This window comes from Artibeus jamaicensis, unplaced genomic scaffold, assembly GCF_021234435.1.
Source record: "Artibeus jamaicensis isolate MK-2021 breed Jamaican fruit bat unplaced genomic scaffold, CSHL_Jam_final contig_490, whole genome shotgun sequence".
Taxonomy (NCBI): domain Eukaryota; kingdom Metazoa; phylum Chordata; class Mammalia; order Chiroptera; family Phyllostomidae; genus Artibeus; species Artibeus jamaicensis.
In genome coordinates, this window is record NW_026521861.1 from 2,210,763 (window position 1) to 2,228,629 (window position 17,867).

General features: G+C 54.0%; 2 protein-coding genes and 1 long non-coding RNA gene across 6 annotated transcripts; 2 read left to right on the plus strand and 1 right to left on the minus strand.

The window, feature by feature from the left end:
• Positions 1 to 2,097: 2,097 nt before the first annotated feature.
• On the plus strand, positions 2,098 to 4,365 carry FBXL15 (F-box and leucine rich repeat protein 15). Its single transcript, XM_037159483.2, has 4 exons — positions 2,098 to 2,415; positions 2,589 to 2,742; positions 3,063 to 3,568; positions 4,030 to 4,365. The coding sequence occupies exons 1-4, from the start codon at positions 2,375 to 2,377 to the stop codon at positions 4,217 to 4,219; spliced, it is 891 nt and encodes a 296-aa protein (XP_037015378.2). The 5' UTR covers positions 2,098 to 2,374; the 3' UTR covers positions 4,220 to 4,365.
• Positions 4,366 to 4,472: 107 nt separating this feature from the next.
• CUEDC2 (CUE domain containing 2) lies at positions 4,473 to 11,561 on the minus strand. Of its 4 annotated transcripts, XM_037159482.2 has the most exons (10): positions 11,447 to 11,561; positions 8,519 to 8,645; positions 6,357 to 6,440; positions 5,859 to 6,002; positions 5,706 to 5,767; positions 5,491 to 5,618; positions 5,225 to 5,407; positions 5,027 to 5,115; positions 4,890 to 4,950; positions 4,473 to 4,809 (listed from the first exon to the last, which is right to left on the minus strand). In XM_037159482.2, the coding sequence occupies exons 3-10, from the start codon at positions 6,428 to 6,430 to the stop codon at positions 4,663 to 4,665; spliced, it is 888 nt and encodes a 295-aa protein (XP_037015377.1). In that variant the 5' UTR covers positions 6,431 to 6,440; positions 8,519 to 8,645; positions 11,447 to 11,561; the 3' UTR covers positions 4,473 to 4,662. The 4 variants fall into 4 exon arrangements, with proteins under 4 accessions (XP_037015377.1, XP_037015376.1, XP_037015374.1 ...); XM_037159481.2 differs by lacking the exon at positions 8,519 to 8,645 and having other exon boundaries at positions 11,447 to 11,560; XM_037159479.2 differs by lacking the exons at positions 8,519 to 8,645; positions 11,447 to 11,561 and adding an exon at positions 6,944 to 7,131.
• A 2,463-nt stretch (positions 11,562 to 14,024) lies between these two features.
• LOC119059692 (uncharacterized) lies at positions 14,025 to 17,867 on the plus strand. The gene is made up of 3 exons (XR_008392251.1): positions 14,025 to 14,867; positions 16,413 to 16,490; positions 17,358 to 17,867. It is a non-coding gene; the product is annotated as an uncharacterized LOC119059692 (long non-coding RNA).

The window sequence follows — 17,867 nt, forward strand, 5'->3', positions numbered from 1 at the left end:
TGGGCCCAGCTCAGCAGTGAAGGTAGCGCAGCTCTCGCCTGCTCCCGCTTTCTCCAGGCCCGCCCGCCCGCCTCCCAGTCCCCCCTCCTCCTCCCTAAGCGCAGCTCTGGCAGAGCTAATCCCACCCCTCCAACCCCCGCCCTCTCCCAGGGCCCTGAGCCCAGGAGGCTGACCCCCGCTCTGGACGTTGGGTCCCCGCTGGGCTCTCCCGCCAACCTGAGACCGGCCCCTGACGAGGGGGAGGACGTAGGAACCCCTGGTTCTGCTCCCCAACCCTCACGTGCCCCGCCCCAATCGTGTCCACGTCCCTTTCACCCCACGGCCCCCTGAGTCACACGCAGGGCCCAGCTTCACACGCGTGTCCCGCTCCAGACCCCACGCGTGTCCCTGGGGGGTTGCCACATGACCTGTTACATGCCACACGCGCTCCCGCCCCCACGAGCACGCGGCCGCGCCAAGCACACGGTATGGGTGTAGACGGGACCCGCCCCCTGAATCCAAGAGACCATCAGTTAATGGAAGACAGATTTAGGGTACAACGCCTCAAACCCTCAGAGGTTCTGAGTCTTGGGTCCATGGGACGCAACCCTGACCGCTCGCCCAGGATGCAGTAGGAAGAATGTTAGTCAGACTTCAGGAAGAACTTCCTTGATGCCTGAGTTAGGTGTCCTGCCCATCTAAGGGTAAGAGGTTGGAGAGGATGACGCCAAAACTGAAGGTAGAAGGGAATAGGCAGCCCTTGTGCCCTTGGCCAAGGTAAGAGGAGGCCCATCTATTTTTAAGAACGGGCCACTACAGTTACTATGGCAACTGCTCTCCTAGGGAAAGCCAGGGCAGGCAGATGGTGACCTCGGAAGGAAGAAGGGGTCTGTTTGGGTGGTCGGGGGACGCGCAGGGCTCACCGCGGGGAGGGGCGGCGCCGGCTCCGCGTGGTGCTGAAGGGGACAGCGCCAGATTTGTCGCACTGCGCAGGCGCAGAGGCGCTAACCAAGCGGGGAGGGGGAGAGCGAGCGCGGTCCGTGGTGGTGCGCAGCCATGTGGCTCTATTAGCAGAGGTGGGTCCCTCCAGCTATCTCCTCCCTAAGCAGGCTGAGGAAGAAGAAGCAAGTCCCTCACCCAAGCTGACCCGCTTTGGTCCTTCCCTGCTGCCTGCTTCTATCTTCTTGCTGCATTGGGGGATGAGAGAGTATGGAAAGAATTCTGGGAGAACCAGGATGCTTTAGTTTTTTTTATCTCTCTTGACCCTGGACAAGGCGCTTCCTCCCCAGGGTTTTGGTTTCATCTTTAAAGTGGAGTGACAGCACAGACCTGCCCACCTGCCCAGAGGTGACCGAAGCCTGGTGAGATAATGAATGGGAAGCAGTTTTCTTTATAAAAGGACAGGTGAAGCGGCTGCACCGAGAGTGCAACCCCGTTGGGGGCAGCTTTCAGCGACAATAGTAGCTCTCGGCGTCCTTCACACCTTCACCACCAATGGGAGATAGATTCAAGAGTTACGGGGAACGGATCTTGGAACTAGAACCTGGGGACGCGGTGAGAGGGCAGCCCAGAGTCTGAGCCGAGAGCTCAGGGGCGTCACTGCGCCAGGGCGGCTCAGACCCAGACCCTACAGCTAACCCCCAAGGCCAACAAAGAAGCAGTACTCCTGACGGGCTGAGCTGAGCAAGTATTATTTTCAGAACTCTGGACCTCCTGGGGAAGGAAAGGGATCCAGCTGGAGATATAGTCCTGCTTAGCGCTCCCTATATCTCTCCTCCCAACGTGCAAACCCGTTCCAAATCGTCGGAGTGGAAGGGGCTGGATAACTCTATACTTTACAATAAACCAGGAACGGAAGGTTGTAGGCAAGTTCACTTGATGAAGGAACTAAAATTCTAGCTTCGTTCATTCAAGTCAGTCAAAAATTATCGAGCACCTACTACGTGCCAGCCAGTAAGAAATAGTTTTCTTCTCATTTTTCCAAAGTCGCTAAAAATGACCATAAGGCAGCGGGCAGGCCCAGAACCTTTTAAGTTCTGGCTCCGCCCTTCTGCGCTTGGCTTTTCCTGCTCCTCCCATCGCCACTTCACTTAGAGCCATTCACTGGCCCAAAACGAAAAACGAAGCTAGTCTTTGCTGCATCATCGCCTTCTCTAGACTCGGGTCTCCAGCCCTGTAGCGGAGAAGGTGCATCTAATGCTGCACCACCGGTCTGTTCCGCCCTCAGTTTGCCGATCTATCCGGAACGCTTTCAGATAGGATCCTCAGTGAGACGGCATTCGATTGAATCAGTCTGTCACTACAGTCCAAGGAGGCGGGCTCGTAGCAGCTGTTCCTAAGTTAAAGCAAGAGGACCTTATTGCGCACGCGCAGTAGACAGCCGAAGGAGCCACCGATGGAGCCGTCCGGAGGGGAGCAAGAGCCCGGAGCCGTCAGGTACCTAGCACCGGAGGGGCCGAGAGAGTGAAGAAGGACCTGGGGGAGGGGAGTTTAAACGGGACCAGGCCTGGGGGCAGCTCTTAGAAGCCAGAGCGCAGGACCATAACAAAGGCGGACTCGTGGGTAACATCGGCCCAGGGACGCCGTCGGCAACGCCCCTTCACCCACAGGCTCCTCGACCTGCCCTGGGAAGACGTGCTGCTCCCACACATTCTGAGCCGGGTTCCGCTGTGCCAGCTGCTCCAGCTGCAGCGCGTCAGCCGGGCTTTTCGGGCCCTAGTGCAGCTGCACCTGGCGGGGTTGCGCCGCTTCGACGTTGCTGAGGTGAGCCCGGGGCTGGAGCCCCGCCCCCGTCTGGGTTCTGCCCCCGCCCCGCCTCCAGCCCAAACCCAGTCCCTATCTGTACCCTCTGGACCCCCTTGGCCTTCCAAGAATGCCCAGGAAGCGATCCACCCAGCTGGAAGTACTCGCAAAGTGCGAATACCGGGTATCAATTCAGAGGGAGCGTGGGGTCTTTCCTGGGAGGGCAGGTGGCAAGCCCCCGAGTGCTGGCTGCTGCCAGGAAAGAACTCATTAGTGGCGGATAGGCAGCGCCCAGCGGTTCCCAGCACCAGCTGAAAGTCCAGCTGCCTCCCCGCCCGCAGGTGGGTCCGAATATCCCGCGGACCGCATTGGTCTGGCTGCTGCGGGACGCCGAGAGGCTGCAGGAGCTGGCGCTGGCACCGTGTCACGAATGGCTGTCCGATCAAGATCTGGTACCGGTGCTGGCCCGGAATCCGCAGCTGCGGAGTGTGGCGCTGGCCGGCTGCGGGCAACTGAGCCGCCGCACTCTGGGGGCGCTGGCAGAGGGCTGCCCTCGCCTGCAGCGCCTGTCTCTTGCGCACTGTGACTGGGTAGACGGGCTGGCCCTGCGCGGTCTCGTCGACCGCTGTCCGGCCCTTGAAGAGCTGGACCTCACCGCCTGCCGTCAGCTCAAGGATGAGGCTATCGTATACCTGGCACAGAGGTGCGGCTCGGGGCTTCGCAGCCTCTCGCTGGCGATCAACGCCAATGTAGGAGACACCGCCATCCAGGAGTTGGCTCGGAACTGCCCGGAACTTGAGCACCTCGACCTAACCGGCTGCCTCCGCGTCGGAAGCGATGGCGTCAGGTGCCTGGGCTTGGGATCGGTGGGATGGGAGGGGGGCAATGCTTTAGTCACTGGGGGAAGGGGTGGGCAGTAGTCAAAAGGTGGAACTGGGATTTTGGGTCTTCCTCGACCACAGCACCCCCATTCTGAACAGGAAAGGTCCCCAGGATTGCCTAGACCAGAAAGACCACAGTTTAAAAACTTTTGAACCAATATTTACACATTGGTGGTTTTCACTCTCAAAGTCAAATGACTGGCTTTTTCTTCAGGGGAGCTGAAGAGCAGTAACCCCTGTAAGGGACAGGAAGTCTCCAGTTCACTGGAGGCGTTAAGTGCATGACCCCAATCCAGGCCCTCTCTCTCGTGTATGGAAGAAAAACTATACCTCAAGATACAGGGATACATAGGGGCCTTGCTGTCTTCTCTTACCGTGGTGGGTGTAGCGATTTCGTGCCCTTAGCCTCATGCAACTCCTCCCCCAGGACATTGGCTGAATACTGCCCTGCCCTGCGCTCACTGCGGGTGCGGCACTGCCACCGTGTGGCTGAGCCCAGCCTGAGCCGCTTGAGGAAGCGGGGTGTGGACATCGACGTGGAACCCCGGCTGCATCAGGCCCTGGTGCTACTGCAGGACATGGCAGGCTTTGCACCCTTTGTCAACCTGCAGGTCTGACCCGTTCCCTCCTGGGGCACAGCTGGACTGTGTGTCAGGGCCTGACTATGAACTGTAGGAAAACTGGACTGTGGGGGCCTCTGGTGAGAGGCCATTGCCCTACCCCACCCTGGAGCTTCAAATAAAGAGCTTTTTACCCCCTCCTACCTGGCGCTGCCCTGTTGGAGACAGGGAATATGAGGTTGGGAGGGAAGGTCAGACGGACACAGTCCTCCAGCACCCCAGCTCTGAGGCAGAAATGACCAGAATGCACTCATCTTCTTGGGGCCACCTTTACTGTGCTCATAGGCAGCTCCAAGAGGAGGTTAACATGGTAGGGCAAGGAGGTGAAAGAAGGGGTAGAGAAGGGGTGGGGAGTTAAATGGCCCTGTGGGAGTGTGTAGGGTTCCTGCATCCCTCTGGGATCTGAGCCTGGAAGGCTCTAGCAGTGTCTGGCCAATGCCTCAGTGGAAGCGATATTTTCTGGCCGGCTTGAGATTGATGTATGTGGACTTCATCTCCTTGGCCTCAGGGTTCCGCACATCTTTGAATCTCTCCCCCTTGGTGCTCACTACCTGGTTGTCGATGTATCGGATCAGCTTCTTGGGGGCCTGTCAGGCAATCAGTGAGTATTAGAAGCCAGGAGACAGTCCCACCCACTCCACACCCCTAGCAGCCCCAACTCTCTCACCTCCTTGGGAGCCATGGGCCGGTGAATCTTCTGATCCTCTGCACTATCCACCATCATGTACCTGCCAAAAACTGGTCAGGTGAAGCTCCTGCCACCCTAGGAAAACCCTTTAAGAGCCCAGCCCAGCCCAGACTCACTTCTGTAGGATGAAGGACTTCAGCTCATCCTTTTGGGGGCCTCTGAGGCGCCTGGGCAGGTCCTGCAGAGGGGAAGCCTGGTCTGAACTCTAGGACACCAGTAAGAGAAGCATATGGCAATGGGCCAGAGGTAGGGGTTTAACACTGAGGGGGCATGTAAGCTGGGGCTGCATGGGTTAGGGGGTTATCAGAGGATACCTGGTTGGGGCCATCCCAGGCTGGAGGCCCCTCCTCCTTCTCCTCTACCAGCATCTGCACAGCTTCTTCCAAGTCCCCCCGAGCTTTGGCAAGCACCCACTGGGCCTGCTCCACTGAACAGGTAGGGAACACCTCCAGGAGTACATCCACCCCTGGCAGCAGCTCCTCTTCAGCACTGGCTGCCTGTGAGCATAAATGTTGACAAAAGTCAGTACTTCCTCCTTTCCTACCCCCCACCTCCCTCATTGGTACCCTCCTCTACCAACCTCATCTTGGGTGTCCCCAGCAGCAGGAGAAGCCCTCGTCTCTTCTTTGAGCTTTTCAGGCTCCTGAAGGGGCTTTGGGGAGGCAGGCACCTGGCTGTGGACCTCAGAAGCCAGTGGTTGCAGGTTCTCTAATAGAGGCAGAGAGAGCACCAGGTTTGCCCGAGCTTTGGGGTTAGGGGTTATGAGTCATCCAAGTGCTCCATTTCCAGACTCACCTTTGTTCCTCGCACCACTCAACTGCTCTGAGAGCTTCTGCATCATGTCCCCTATTGTACCCCTGAAAAGACAAGGAGGGTGGTAAGAGGACTACTCTGCCCACCCTCCACAATCCACTAGCCCCTGTCCGCTTGGCCCCGAGCAGGCCCCACCTTGGGATGTGGGTGAAACCAGGCACATAGGCTTCCATCATCTCAATGAAGGCCTCCATATCGAAGTTCTCCTCTGACGGGCCCGAGGGGCCCAAGTCCTCCAGGACCCCAAGCACATAGGAGAAGATGACCTCATCCAAGCCACTGCAGGAAGGGAACAGGACAAGCCATGGGTAAAACGGTGGAAGCCTCCAGCACTCCCACGTCGCCTAAGGCTCCATCCCCTGGTTTCCTGGGATCTATGAGTCAGACCTCAAGCACTGAGGCTAGAGAATATCCCATCCTCCCTTAGGGCTTTGGTTTTCCATCTGTCCAACAACCACGACAGCGACAGGATAAGAAATAAGGCCATACCAGCAAATCATAGTCAGCCCTCCCCCACCTCAGAAATAGAGCTGAGCATTCTCATCCAGTCTTCCCACTGGCCACGGCCCAGAGTACTGCCAGGCAGTTCTGACTCTGGCCCCAGCACGCCCTTTCTAGGAGAGCGGCTTCTACCTGAGGTCAGCCTCTGGGAGGTGTGTCTGGACAAAGGCAAGGAGGGCAGCGCTGACAATCCTCTCCAGCTCCATGTTCTCTCTCCTGCAGAGACACAAGATGTAGGCTTATCGGGCCCTCTCTTGCCTACCCCTACCCACTAGGCCCAGGGGCAGCCAGCTCCTCCCTCCCGCCCTCCTGTGAAAACCGTTTGTTGATGTTGCCTGTCTCTTCCAGCTCTCCAGCCCTCCCCTGCTCTCCTAATCGAAGCCACAGCCCCCTCCCCGCCCACGCCCACGTCTCCACCGCCTCCAGCCTGAGGCTGTATCAGGAGAAGGCCTCCAGTGTGGTGGTTCATTCCCCTTGCCACTCCCCCGACCCCTCCCCACCTCCCCACCCCCCACCCCACTCCCCAGCAGCATGCCCAGAGCCTCTGGCAAGAAACCGAGGTCTTGGGGTCACATGCCTCCTGGCTCAGGAATCCTATCACTGAGAAGGCCACTTGGCCCCCAAGTCTAACCACAAGGGGCCCATTGTCCAGTCCCTCTCCAAGGAGCAGGCCTCAGGACCAAGACCAACCCTTGCCCCACACAGAATGGGCCACCCACCTTCTGGCACAAAGGGACTTTTCTGGCTCCAGGGCCTGCATAGAAGGAGCAGTCTTCCACCAATTCTCTTCCTCACCAGTCCTTGCTCTTCTAGCAGCTTGGGACTAACTACAAAGAACTTTCCATCTTCCGTCCCAAGGCCAATGGAGTCCCAAGGCCAATGGAGCCGTACAACATCTGGCCTTTGCCTACCTCTCCAACCTCCCCACTCCCTCCTCACTCACTCCAGTCCCAGCCCACCAGCCTCCTTGCTGCTCCTCAGCCTTGCCCAGCTTCTTCCTGTCTCCTCCAGATATCCACATGGTTTGTCCCCTCACCTCCTCCAGGGCTCTGCTCAAATATTGTCTCCTCAGAGAGATCTCCCCCTTACCAACTTACCAAAATAGGTATTCCTCACACTCCCTAATCCGCTACCCTGCTTTATTTTCTATGTAGCATTTACTACGGCTTAATGTTATTTTATGTTGAATTGCCCATTGTCTGTCCTCCGCCATAGAAAGTAAGCTCCAAGAAGGGGGTGGGGAGGACTTTGTCTTATTCATTGGGATAACCCTAGTGCCTACAGAAATGCCTGCATGTAGTAGGTGCTCAGTAAATACTCACTGACTTATGTCATCCCTGCCTACCTGTGCTTGACTCCACGTCTGTATTTGGGAGTCAGGAACATGTAGATGGTGATGAATGGCTGCAGACCCACAGGTCCAAATATCCGCTCTCCATCCCATCCGCAAGACTCAGAGGCATCTTAAATTCTACCTAGTCCACACTCTCTGCCCTCCCAGTCCGAGGACATTCCCTCTCCGAATGTGCACCTTCTGTTTCACCAGCTGACAAAACCACTCACTCACTCAGTTGCCAAGCCCAAAACTTGGGGATTACCCTTGATTTCACTCTCTCAACCCCACCTGCTGCACTCAATCAATCACCAAGTCCTGACCATTCTATTCCCTTATTCCTTCCTCCACTCTGTCCACTTCTCCCCAACTCCTGTCTGGCTTCTGCCCAGTGTCTCTACCAAAATTTCCCAAGCTGCCCTGGTTGGTATAGCTGAGTGGATTGAGTGTGGGCTTACGAACTAAGGGATCACAGTTCAATTCCCAGTCAGGGCTCATGTCTGGGTTGCAGGCCAGTTCCCAGCAGGGGATGCATGTGAGGCAACCATACATTGGTGTTTCTCTCTGCATCTCTCCTTCCCTTCCCCTCTAAAAAAATAATAAAATCTTAAAAAAATTTTTTTCTCAGGCTAAGGTCATGAGTTACTTTTTCAGGATTTGCTCTAATTAGTTTAAACCATAAGCGCTTGCCATTATGGCCCATTTCTGATTTACGAAATAAAAAGAAAGAAAAAGGCAATTTCTTATGGTTTCATCTACCAGTCGCCCTTTCAAGCAGCATCAGTGTTGATTTCTGAGGCGTCACACTCTCGTTTCTTTTCTGTCATTCCTTCCCAGAGTCCCCCTCTCTGCTGCCTGGTAAATATGGCAGCAAATCTCAGCCTCAGATCTCCTCCTCTGCTCTCCTCACTCTGCTCCCTCTCTCTCTGGAAGGCTCATCTGGGCCCCCATCTCCACATACCAACTCCGTGTCACCAGCTCCCAAAAGTCCAGGCCTCTAGTCCAGCCTCCTCTTCTGCAGCACACCCAAGTCTTTTACTCCTCCCAGGCTGTCCTCAGTAAACGCATGTCCACACACCCAGCTGTTCCTGTCACAAGCATGGGAATTATCTGGGACACCACCTTACTCCTCGCCTTCCCACATCCAATCGGTCACCAGGCCCTGGCCGTTTGGCTCTCAGCCCATCTACCTCTCTGCATCTCTGCTCCCACTCTGCTTCATTCCTTCTTCACTGCAAGACCATCCTCACCTTTCCCCGCCCCCCCATTACCATCTTTCCCCCAACAGCTTATTCTCCACAAAAATCACAGTTGTGTGACTTTTACCAAAAAAAAAAAAAAAAAAAAAAGGTTTTCCTGCTAATAATCTGCCAGTGACTTACCAAGTCCCTTCAGGTAAGTCCAGATTCCTTTTGTGGCCTTCGATTTAGGGCCTTACCCCTGCCTACCTCTCTCCAGCCTCACCATAATCACCCTCCCTGGACTATCTTGTCCACTCTGGCCTTCTTTCAATTTGCCAACACTCAAGCTCTCAAGAGGCAAGGGCCTCTGCCTAGGCGACCTTCCACCTCCACCCCTTGACCTAATTCCTTCAGGTCTCAGTTTACAATTCCTGTCCTGGAGGCATGCTGTCCCTGACCCTCTGGAACTCGTTTGGTCCCCTGCACATGACACGCTCATTGCAGACTGCCTTTTCCTCACTTAGCAGCACCTTCCACAGCTATAATTAACAAACCATCTGGGCAATGTTTGATGTTTCATGAGGGTGGGCCCTACACACCTGGCTCATTCATCACTGTACCCTCACAGTCTCATCTAAAGTAGACATTCAATAAACAGTTACCGCCCGCTTTGCAGTGAAGAAATTGAAGCTCAGTGGGTTGAATGACTTGCACAAAGTAACCTGGCCTAACTGTGGCAGCCATGATTTAATTCCAGGTCGCCTGAGTGTATATTCTAAGGGCTACTCTTGGGATAGAAGGACATCAAGACTTCTAAGTGGGCTGAGACAGGCCTACCTACCATCTATGATCAGTTTCTTGGTCCCGAGTGTAACACAGAGTTGCTGTGACAACTCAGAGATGGCTGAGAAGCAATAGTCTAGCAGGGGGATGCTCCAGGCCTTAGCTTGGGCCCTGGGGAGGCGCAGCACTGCTCAGACGAGGCAGACCAGACCCCTCCACATGGTCAGCCCTCTTCAGAGACCCACATCCACCCTGGGTTATCTCGCATCATGGCTGCTGTCAGTTGCCTGGAAACCTCTGCTGGGACAAAGGCTCAAGGATGCTGCATGAAAACCCAGTTTCTAAGGCAGGAGCTGTCAGGGATGTGGCTGATGCCTCCAGGTTTCTAACCAAGGTCTGAGGACAAGGGGGTTGTTTTTGGGAAACTCCCCACTGTACCCAAATAAAATGTCTTCCTCCCTTGAGCATTTGCTCCAGCTTGTCTTCCGAGGGAGCATCCTTCTTCCTCCCGTTCTTGAGGTGTCCAAACTCTCCCCAGCCTTCAAGGCTTGCCACTTCTTTGCTTAACCCTTCTCTATCCCCCCCTAGCCTTCCTAATTTCTTTCCTGTCCAGAGGCCTCTCCTAGTATTTCTCCTCCACAGCCCGAGTTGGGGAAGCTGCAGCCTGGGCAGCCAGCCTTCTCTGGGGTAAGAACATAATTTCCATAAGACTTTTCAAAGTCTGTACATAGCCCACAGAACCCCATTTCTTCCTGGCAGGTCCAAATTGAGACTCACTGGTTAATGGCAAAAATGAGATGTGGCTGTGAACAACAGGTAGCATTTACTGACTGCTCACAATGTGCCAGAGATTGTTCTGTGCACTTTACATGTATTGGCATACCTAATTCTCACAATAACCCTAAAATAGATACCAATATTATCATATTACCCCATTTTACCCAAAAGGAAATGGGGAACTGAGAGGTTAATTAACTTGCCCAAGGTCACTGAGTGAGTTAATGGCAGATTTTCACCCAGGCGATCTAGCTCCAGAATCCTTGCTGTTGACCACTCCACTCCACCAGCTCTCATGATGTAAATCCTCCCAGCCCTCTTGCCCACCTCACGCTCTTTGCTCACACCATTCTCCCCACTCATCTTTCCCTCTGCTGTTCATTCTGCAGGACTCATTTCCTCCCTGCAGCCAACACTGACCACCCCGTTTTCACTGCCCCCAGCAGGCCAGAGAGCATCCTCAGGGCCCAGCACAGGCCTGGACTTTCCAGGGGCTGCATACAGACTCTCTGGACAAACTGAAGTGAGCCTGGGGGAAGAAGCACATGCTGTTTTCTTGGGGTGCAGAGGTGCGCAATGTGGAGGGAGAACAGAAGGCGATGTGGGAGGAGGAGTCCTGGGGCAGAGTGTGGAAGCAGTCCTGTGGCGCTGAGGGTCTAGGATGGAGGTCTTCACTGTTTCTCCTAGCCCCTATGAAGCCTGGCTCCTGGAGCCCAAGTTCCAAACGCTGCCTCCAGAGGACATCACTGTCCCCTCACTCCGAAGTCAGGTCTTAAAGGCGCCAAGGACACTGCCGGATACAAGGGGTCCGACATCCAAAGTCAAGCGGAGCACAAACGGATGGAGGGTGCAGCGCAGGAAGTGGGATCGCAATGCTAGCCGACCCCTGAAGCAGGAGCTCCCCAAACAAGCTAGCGGGATACCCGTAAGGGTCCAAAATAGTGGACCTGAGGGCACGGGATGCGGCTGCGGCCCTTGCAATGATCAGGGAGGCCTGAGCGAGCTGGAATGCGCCTTGATAAAGGCCAAGGCGAGAGTCAGAAATAGGGGTTCCGGGGAGGACCGTGGGGAAACACCAGGAAAGGCACCCTGGATCAACACCCTCTGCGACCCCCCTAGCCTGGGCCGGGGGCTGCAGGGGAAATCACCTGCTCTGTCGGGCGCCGCCGGCGACCTGTCCCACGCGGTGCAGCTCTCATCCCCACCGACCAACGAGATCAAAGGCGGGGCCCAGAGCGGTTTGCTTCCAGAAGCGCCGCGGCAGCCATTTTTGAGGAGGGCAGGTGCCCACAAACGGGCGTGTCTTCTGCTGCCATTCTCGTCGTCACCGGGCTTGGACCGGCGCCTTCAGCAGCCATTCTCTTGCGGGTAGGGAGGAGTTGGACGTGGAGGTCCCGCCCGGGGGTGGAGTCCCAGTGTCCGTGTCACCGTGCGGTCTGGATCCTGTCCCTCCGGTGTCTTCCCATCCGCCTTATTTCTTTGACCCAAAGTCTCCACCTCCAGGCCTTATAGCTTTTTCCTGCCCTCCCTGTCTCCCCGGTTCTCCCACAGGTCCCCGGCTCCCGGGTTGGATCCGGTGGCCCCTTTCCCCAGGCCTGGCGCCTCTTCCCCTTCGTGTCCAGGGCAGGTTCAAGCCCTCTCACCCAATCAACTGTTGGGGGCTGACTTCTCCCCCATATCTCTTCCCCTTGTACTCCCTAAACGGGGAGGCCTCCTCCAGATCAGGGCGGGTTAGGGTCTGGGCCTTGGGACCCTGGGCGTGGGGAGTCCGGGTGGGGGTGGGAAGAAGGCGGCCTGAGCCCAGACTCAGGACGGACGGCCTGCAGCCCCTGTTGGCAGGGCTTCTCCTAGGACGGGACATCGGAATCCCAGGCCCCCGGCCAGGCCCCAGCTTCCTCTCTCTGTTCTGCCGCCTCAGCTTCCCGGTGCTGCCCTGCGGGGAAGCCACAGCCGTCCGCTCCCACAAACGCCCACACCAGGTCATGAGGGAAAGAGTCCCCGTCGAGGATGAGCTCGCCCATCCCCAATCAGCAGTGAGGAGCCCTCTTCAGGGCCAGTCCCCTCGTAGGGTGCCGAGGACCCAGAGACTGTCCCTGCCTTCAGGAGTCACGGTCCAAAGGAGAAAGTCCCGTCCGCTCCTCTCCCCTAAGGACTTGAGGCAGTGCCAGAATGTGGAGAGAAAGGGGATCGCTGCTCCCTCTCCCGGCTTTGTTCCTCACTGCAGCTCCCACCGCCCACCAGGGCCCCTAACCTCAAAAAGAGCAAGACGTTGGCTGCTAGAGAAGAGGGGCCGACAAGGGAGGGAGGGCGGAGGGAGCACATTTGGCGCTGCGTCTCCCGAGAAGGCACTGCTGCCCCCAGCCTGGGGCTGGCGGGGTTACCGAGGGCTGTGGTGACAGCCTCTTCGAACTCCTGCCAGACAGCCCTGGGGAAGGGGGCGGTGGGTAGCTCGCTTAGCCCCTGGCTTCAGCCAGCCCCGTAAAGACTGACCATTTCTCTCCTTCCCCAATCCCCCATCTTCCCTGTCACACAACCCGCCTCCCACCAGCGCACGGTCCTGACCAAAGACTCTTCTCTCCCTACCACTCCCAGTACAGGGACCTTCAGGTTTCCTCAGTAGAGCTGTCCCTACTGCTGGCCCAAGACCCCTGCAGCCATCCTTGACACTGTGCCTTTCTCCCTCCCCCATCGTCTGTTTCTTGGATGGCAGTTGGATAGATGGGACGAGATAGCATCATTGGAAAGAATTTCCTGAGTTTTGGAGGAAGGACCATGGGAAAGACCTCCGAGGGGGAGCCCCTTGGTTTCCGGCTCAAACTCTGGAGACCGCCGACTGCGCGGCAGGGGCCAGGTTCTGCGATCAGAGGACGAAGGGTGGGCTGAGGAAAGGAACAGCCACAGACGCAGGACACTCACAAACTGTACGGTAGGGAACTCTTGTCCTGCTCAGCATTCCACAGCTGGCTGGACCTTAAGACCTTCAGCTCTCCGTCTCTGCCTCCCCAGGATGGGAAGAGACTCCACCTGTGCTTTGGGTGCTGCTGGAAGCCACGCAGGGTGAAAGGAAGTAGAGTGATGCTTTCTCGCTATTTTCTCAAAATGTGTGTTGCAGCTGGTGTTAGGGGGCTTGGGTCCCCTTAGCTGATGGGAGAGGCTAGGAGCCTACCTGCTTGAGAAATTAGGCACAAAGGGCAGATTTCCCAAACATTAAGGACAGAGAAAGGAGCCAGCTGGTAGGTCTCAAAAACTGGGAAGAACTCAGAGAAGTGAGGAAGGAGAGGCTTGGGGGAGTGGGGGGGGGGCAGAAGGGATGTCCCCACTCTTGCTTGAGGTCAGAAAGGGCTCTCTGGGCAATGTGCCTGGCCCTCCCACACCTTCCTCCTTTCTCAGAAGAGCCAGGATGGCGCGGGGGCGGGAGCTGACTGGGGCTGAGTGGAGGCCCTACTTAAGGAGCTCCCTGAGAGCATCGCTGCAGATCCAGCCCCAGGAGCCAGAGAGGAAGTTCATGGGTAAGTGACGCCCCCTTTCTCTCAACTCAAGCAGGGTGAGGGTAGGGTGGCTCCTGAGCCTGCTGGCTGGCCCTCTCCAGGGGCAGGCTGCAGCTCTGCTTTGTGAGTGGGAATGATACCCAGCCCTCCCTTTAGCTCTTTAGAAAGTGAAAGTGTGTTTCGGGGAAATCATCCTCTACCACTTTCCTATCTTTTGAGTACTTCATATGAAGAGATTTTTCAGGGAGCTGGGATTCCTGGGCCCTTATCTTGGGGATCCACAATTCGGGGATCCTCTGTGTCTCAGGAAGCCCCTTAGTCTTTGGCCAGATGCCCTTCTCAGTGTCCACGTTCTCCCAACCTCTTGCTTCTCCAGCTCCACATCTGGTCCCACTAGGAGCAAGGCTGGGTACGAGATGATGGGACTGACTCAGCGGTACCCACAGAATTCTTGCCACAGCCCTTAGTTCCCCCTCTCACATCCTATACCAGTTCCTTTCCAGATTTAAAGAACCATTCCCTAGCAATGGGGCCCTATTTTCAGCTCCAAGCTAGACCCTCCCTGGGATAGGAGGGATCTTGAGATCCCATGTTCCTTATCTGGCGCACCCTGGGAATGGGCGAAAATTCACAGAAGAGAGCATGGGAGGGCAGCAGCAGGGCTGAGAGAACTTCGGCTGCCTGGCTCTGAGAACTGAATTCCATAGGCCGTGAGCTCTAGCAAATGCCCTAAGGACTCAGTTCCGGTGCCCGGCTATGCTGTGGCACCACCAACACTCAGGCCACCGGGAAGCTGCTGGCTCAGGCCCACGGTGTCCCAGCCAGGTGCTCCTCTTCAACTTGGGCTGATCTGCTCAGACTTGAATGTTCCCCCCAAACTCATTACCTTGCCATTAAAGTTTTTAAAAACCTTTTTTAATCCTCACCAGAGCACATTTATTTTTCATTGCTTTTGAGAGAGAGAGGAAGGCAGAGAAATATCGATGCAGGAGAGAAGCATCAATTGGTTGCCTGCCATATGCGTCGGGACCAGGGATGGAAAGCGACTGCATTTGGGCCAGGGGACAAACACACAGCCTAGGTGTGTGCCCTGACCCGGGATCAACCCACAACCTTCTGGTTATAGGATGACACTCTAACCAACTGAGCCACATGGGCCAGACGTTAAAGTTTTTCATACTATGGGCTCCATTTAGCTTTGAAGCCTAATCTTCTGATGAAACCTGCTTCCTGCTTCTGCTGCTTTTATTCACACTGGTCCCTCCTCAGTGCTTCTTGGGACATCTCCTTCCCATCACTATCTGTTGGAATCCTGTACATCCTTCAAAGCCTTTGTCAGATGCCTCTTTCAAGAACTTTCTCTCTCCTCCCCGGTGGTGCCTGTGGTCTCCTGGAAGCCCCCACATGCCCCCCATCACAGCTTGACTCATGAGCTAGTCCTCAGCGTCCTCAGCGTCTAGTCCAGTGTTCTGCGTACAGCAGCTGTTTCATAAATGTCCCTTACACTTTGCTGAGTGTGTCTTATGTATGAAGAAGAGGCAGGTTAGCCTGTAAGTGAAGACTACAGTCAGATTTCCCAGATGCATTCTCCGTGTGCGACCTTGGGTTAGTTGTTAATTGCCGTAGGCCTCATTTTCCTCAGCTGTAAATGGGAATAATAATTATATCCACATCAAGACTTTGTGAAGATTATGTTGAATTAATAGTTTCTAAACAGGGCTTTAGCACAATACCAGCATATAGTAAGTGTAAGGTTGTTACAATTATTGTTTTTTTAAAGATTTTATTTATTTATTTTTAGAGAGGGGAAAGGAGGGAGAATGAGAGAGAGAAACATCATTGTGTGGTTGCCTGGCCTGCACCCAGGCATGTGCCCTGACTGGGAATTGAACCAGCAACCCTTTGGTTTACAGGCCAGCACTCAATCCACTGAGCTACACCAGCCAGGGTGATAGGTAGTACATTTTAAATGTATATATCCTTTAGACCTAGAGATTCGATTTACTTATTATTATATTTTTATTTTTAGTTAGAAATTATTTCAAGCCCCGGCTGGCGTAGCTCAGTGGATCGAGCGTGGGCTGCAAACCAAAGTGTTGCTGGTTTGATTCCCAGTCAGGGCACATGCCTGGGTTGCAGGCCAAGTCTCCACTTGGGGGCGCACAAGAGGCAACCGCACATTGATGTTTCTCTCCTTCACTTCCTCTCTCTCTAAATATAAATAAAAATAATTTTTTAAAAAGAAGAAATTATTTCAAACTTGCAGAAAAGTTGCCAGAATAGCGCAAAGAACTCTCCCTTATCCTCCTACCAGGTTTACCAGTCACCAGCCTTTTGCTTGTTTCTTTCTCTAATCTATAGTCCTGGTTTCAAGTCTTGTCATTTGTCCCAATAACGCCCTTTCTACAATTTTTGCTCTGGTCGGAGATCCCAAACAGGATCATGCATTGCATTGTTTTCATGTGTCTTTAGTCTCCTTTGACCTGAAACAGTCTCCCTGGCTGCCTTTTTTTTCTCTTATGACATTTTTGAACAATAAACACCAGTGGGGTTGTGTCTCAATTTAGGTGTATCCGTGTTTCCCCATGATTACACATTACTCCTGAACCAAGGTCGTGTTTTTCAGGTTAACGTATCAGAAATCTCATGATGTTCATGTGTCTCTGGTAAAGAAAAACATTTCAAGACACTGTTGTTAAAGATGGTAAGAAAGATTTCATTCAGAGAGTATTGCAATGGGGTCAGAGTATCTATCATTCACCCATTTACCCTACTATGTTACATTTATTAAACAGGTTACTACTTACTTTGTAATTAGTAAATACATTGTTGAAACATACTTTGAAACTATGTAAGTGTCCTATTTCCCATCAAGCTTTCACCCATTAGTTTCAGTATCCATGAATGATTCTCATCTGAATCAATTACTATGATGGTTGGGAATGGTGGTTTTGTAATTCAGAGAGGGGGGAAGGGAGGGAGAAAGAGAAACATCAGTGTGTGGTTGCCTCTTGAGCATTCCCCTACCTAGGACCGGGCCCACAACCCAGACATGTGCCCTGACTGGGAATAGAACAGGTGACCCTTTCATCACAGGCTGGAAATCAATCCACTGAGCCACACCAGCCAGGGTGGTGATTTTCTAACTTAGTTATTCCTTCTAGTGAAAGAAAGAGCTTTCCTTTCATATTTATTTACTTAGATACTATTGGTATAGACTTATGTGTCCTTATTTTATTCAGGTTATAATCTTTTGTGTGTGTGTGATTATATGCTTTGATGCTTGAATTGTCCTAGATTTGGCTAGTGGAAGTCCTTCAAACTGGCTGCTTTGTTCTCTTGACATTTTTGAGTAGTCCTTTATTTTCTGGCAGAAGCTGTTGCAGGCTCATCTTCTACCTTCCCTGCCACAGCCTTGGAAGGAGCCATTTTCCAAGGGCTCCTTTTAGTGGAGAATGGAATTTGGACCAGAGATCTGGGAGCTGGCTATGCTGGTTGCTACTAGGGTGTAGGGTGTCATTGTTCAATGATTGTTTCTTTTTTAAATTTTTATTTATTTATTTATTTTTAGAGAGACAGGAAGGAAAGGAGAGAAACATCAATGTGTGGTTGCCTCTCCCATGCCCACTACTGGGGACCCGACCCACATCCCAGGCATGTGCCCTGACTGGGGATCTAACCGGTGACACTTTGGTCTGCAGTCCATGATCGATCCACTGAGCTACACCAGCCAGGGCCAATGATTCAGTTTCTCATTCTGAGACTTTATATTCTACACTACAATTTAATGCTTATGTTTGTGAACAAAGCTGTGTATTCAAGGGTATTTGTCTTATCACCCTTGTTCCTTCCCAGTACGACCATGACGCCATCTTCCTTTGCCCATATTCCTTGGGAAACCTCCTAACTGGTCTCCTTATTTCCACAGCGGCTCCTCTACAATCTCTTTTTCATACAACACGCAGAATGATTTTTTTTTTAAGTCTGATCATTACTGTTTCTCCTGCTCATAACCCTCTGCCCCAACCCCCTCCCCCAAAATAAAGCGCAAAATTCTCAACGTGGCTTCCAAGTGCCAAAG

Bases quoted from the DNA above. Each gene is read 5' to 3' on its own strand.
- FBXL15 (XM_037159483.2), top strand. From the start codon at position 2,375: ATGGAGCCGTCCGGAGGGGAGCAAGAGCCCGGAGCCGTCAG. The intron at 2,416-2,588 runs GTACCTAGCACC...CTTCACCCACAG, and splicing joins CAAGAGCCCGGAGCCGTCAG to GCTCCTCGACCTGCCCTGGG. The intron at 3,569-4,029 runs GTGCCTGGGCTT...CTCCTCCCCCAG, and splicing joins GTCGGAAGCGATGGCGTCAG to GACATTGGCTGAATACTGCC.
- CUEDC2 (XM_037159479.2), bottom strand. From the start codon at position 6,984: ATGCAGGCCCTGGAGCCAGAAAAGTCCCTTTGTGCCAGAAG. The intron at 6,003-6,356 runs GTAGAAGCCGCT...CCCTTCCTGCAG, and splicing joins CTCCCAGAGGCTGACCTCAG to TGGCTTGGATGAGGTCATCT. The intron at 4,951-5,026 runs GTGAGTCTGGGC...AGTTTTTGGCAG, and splicing joins AAGTCCTTCATCCTACAGAA to GTACATGATGGTGGATAGTG.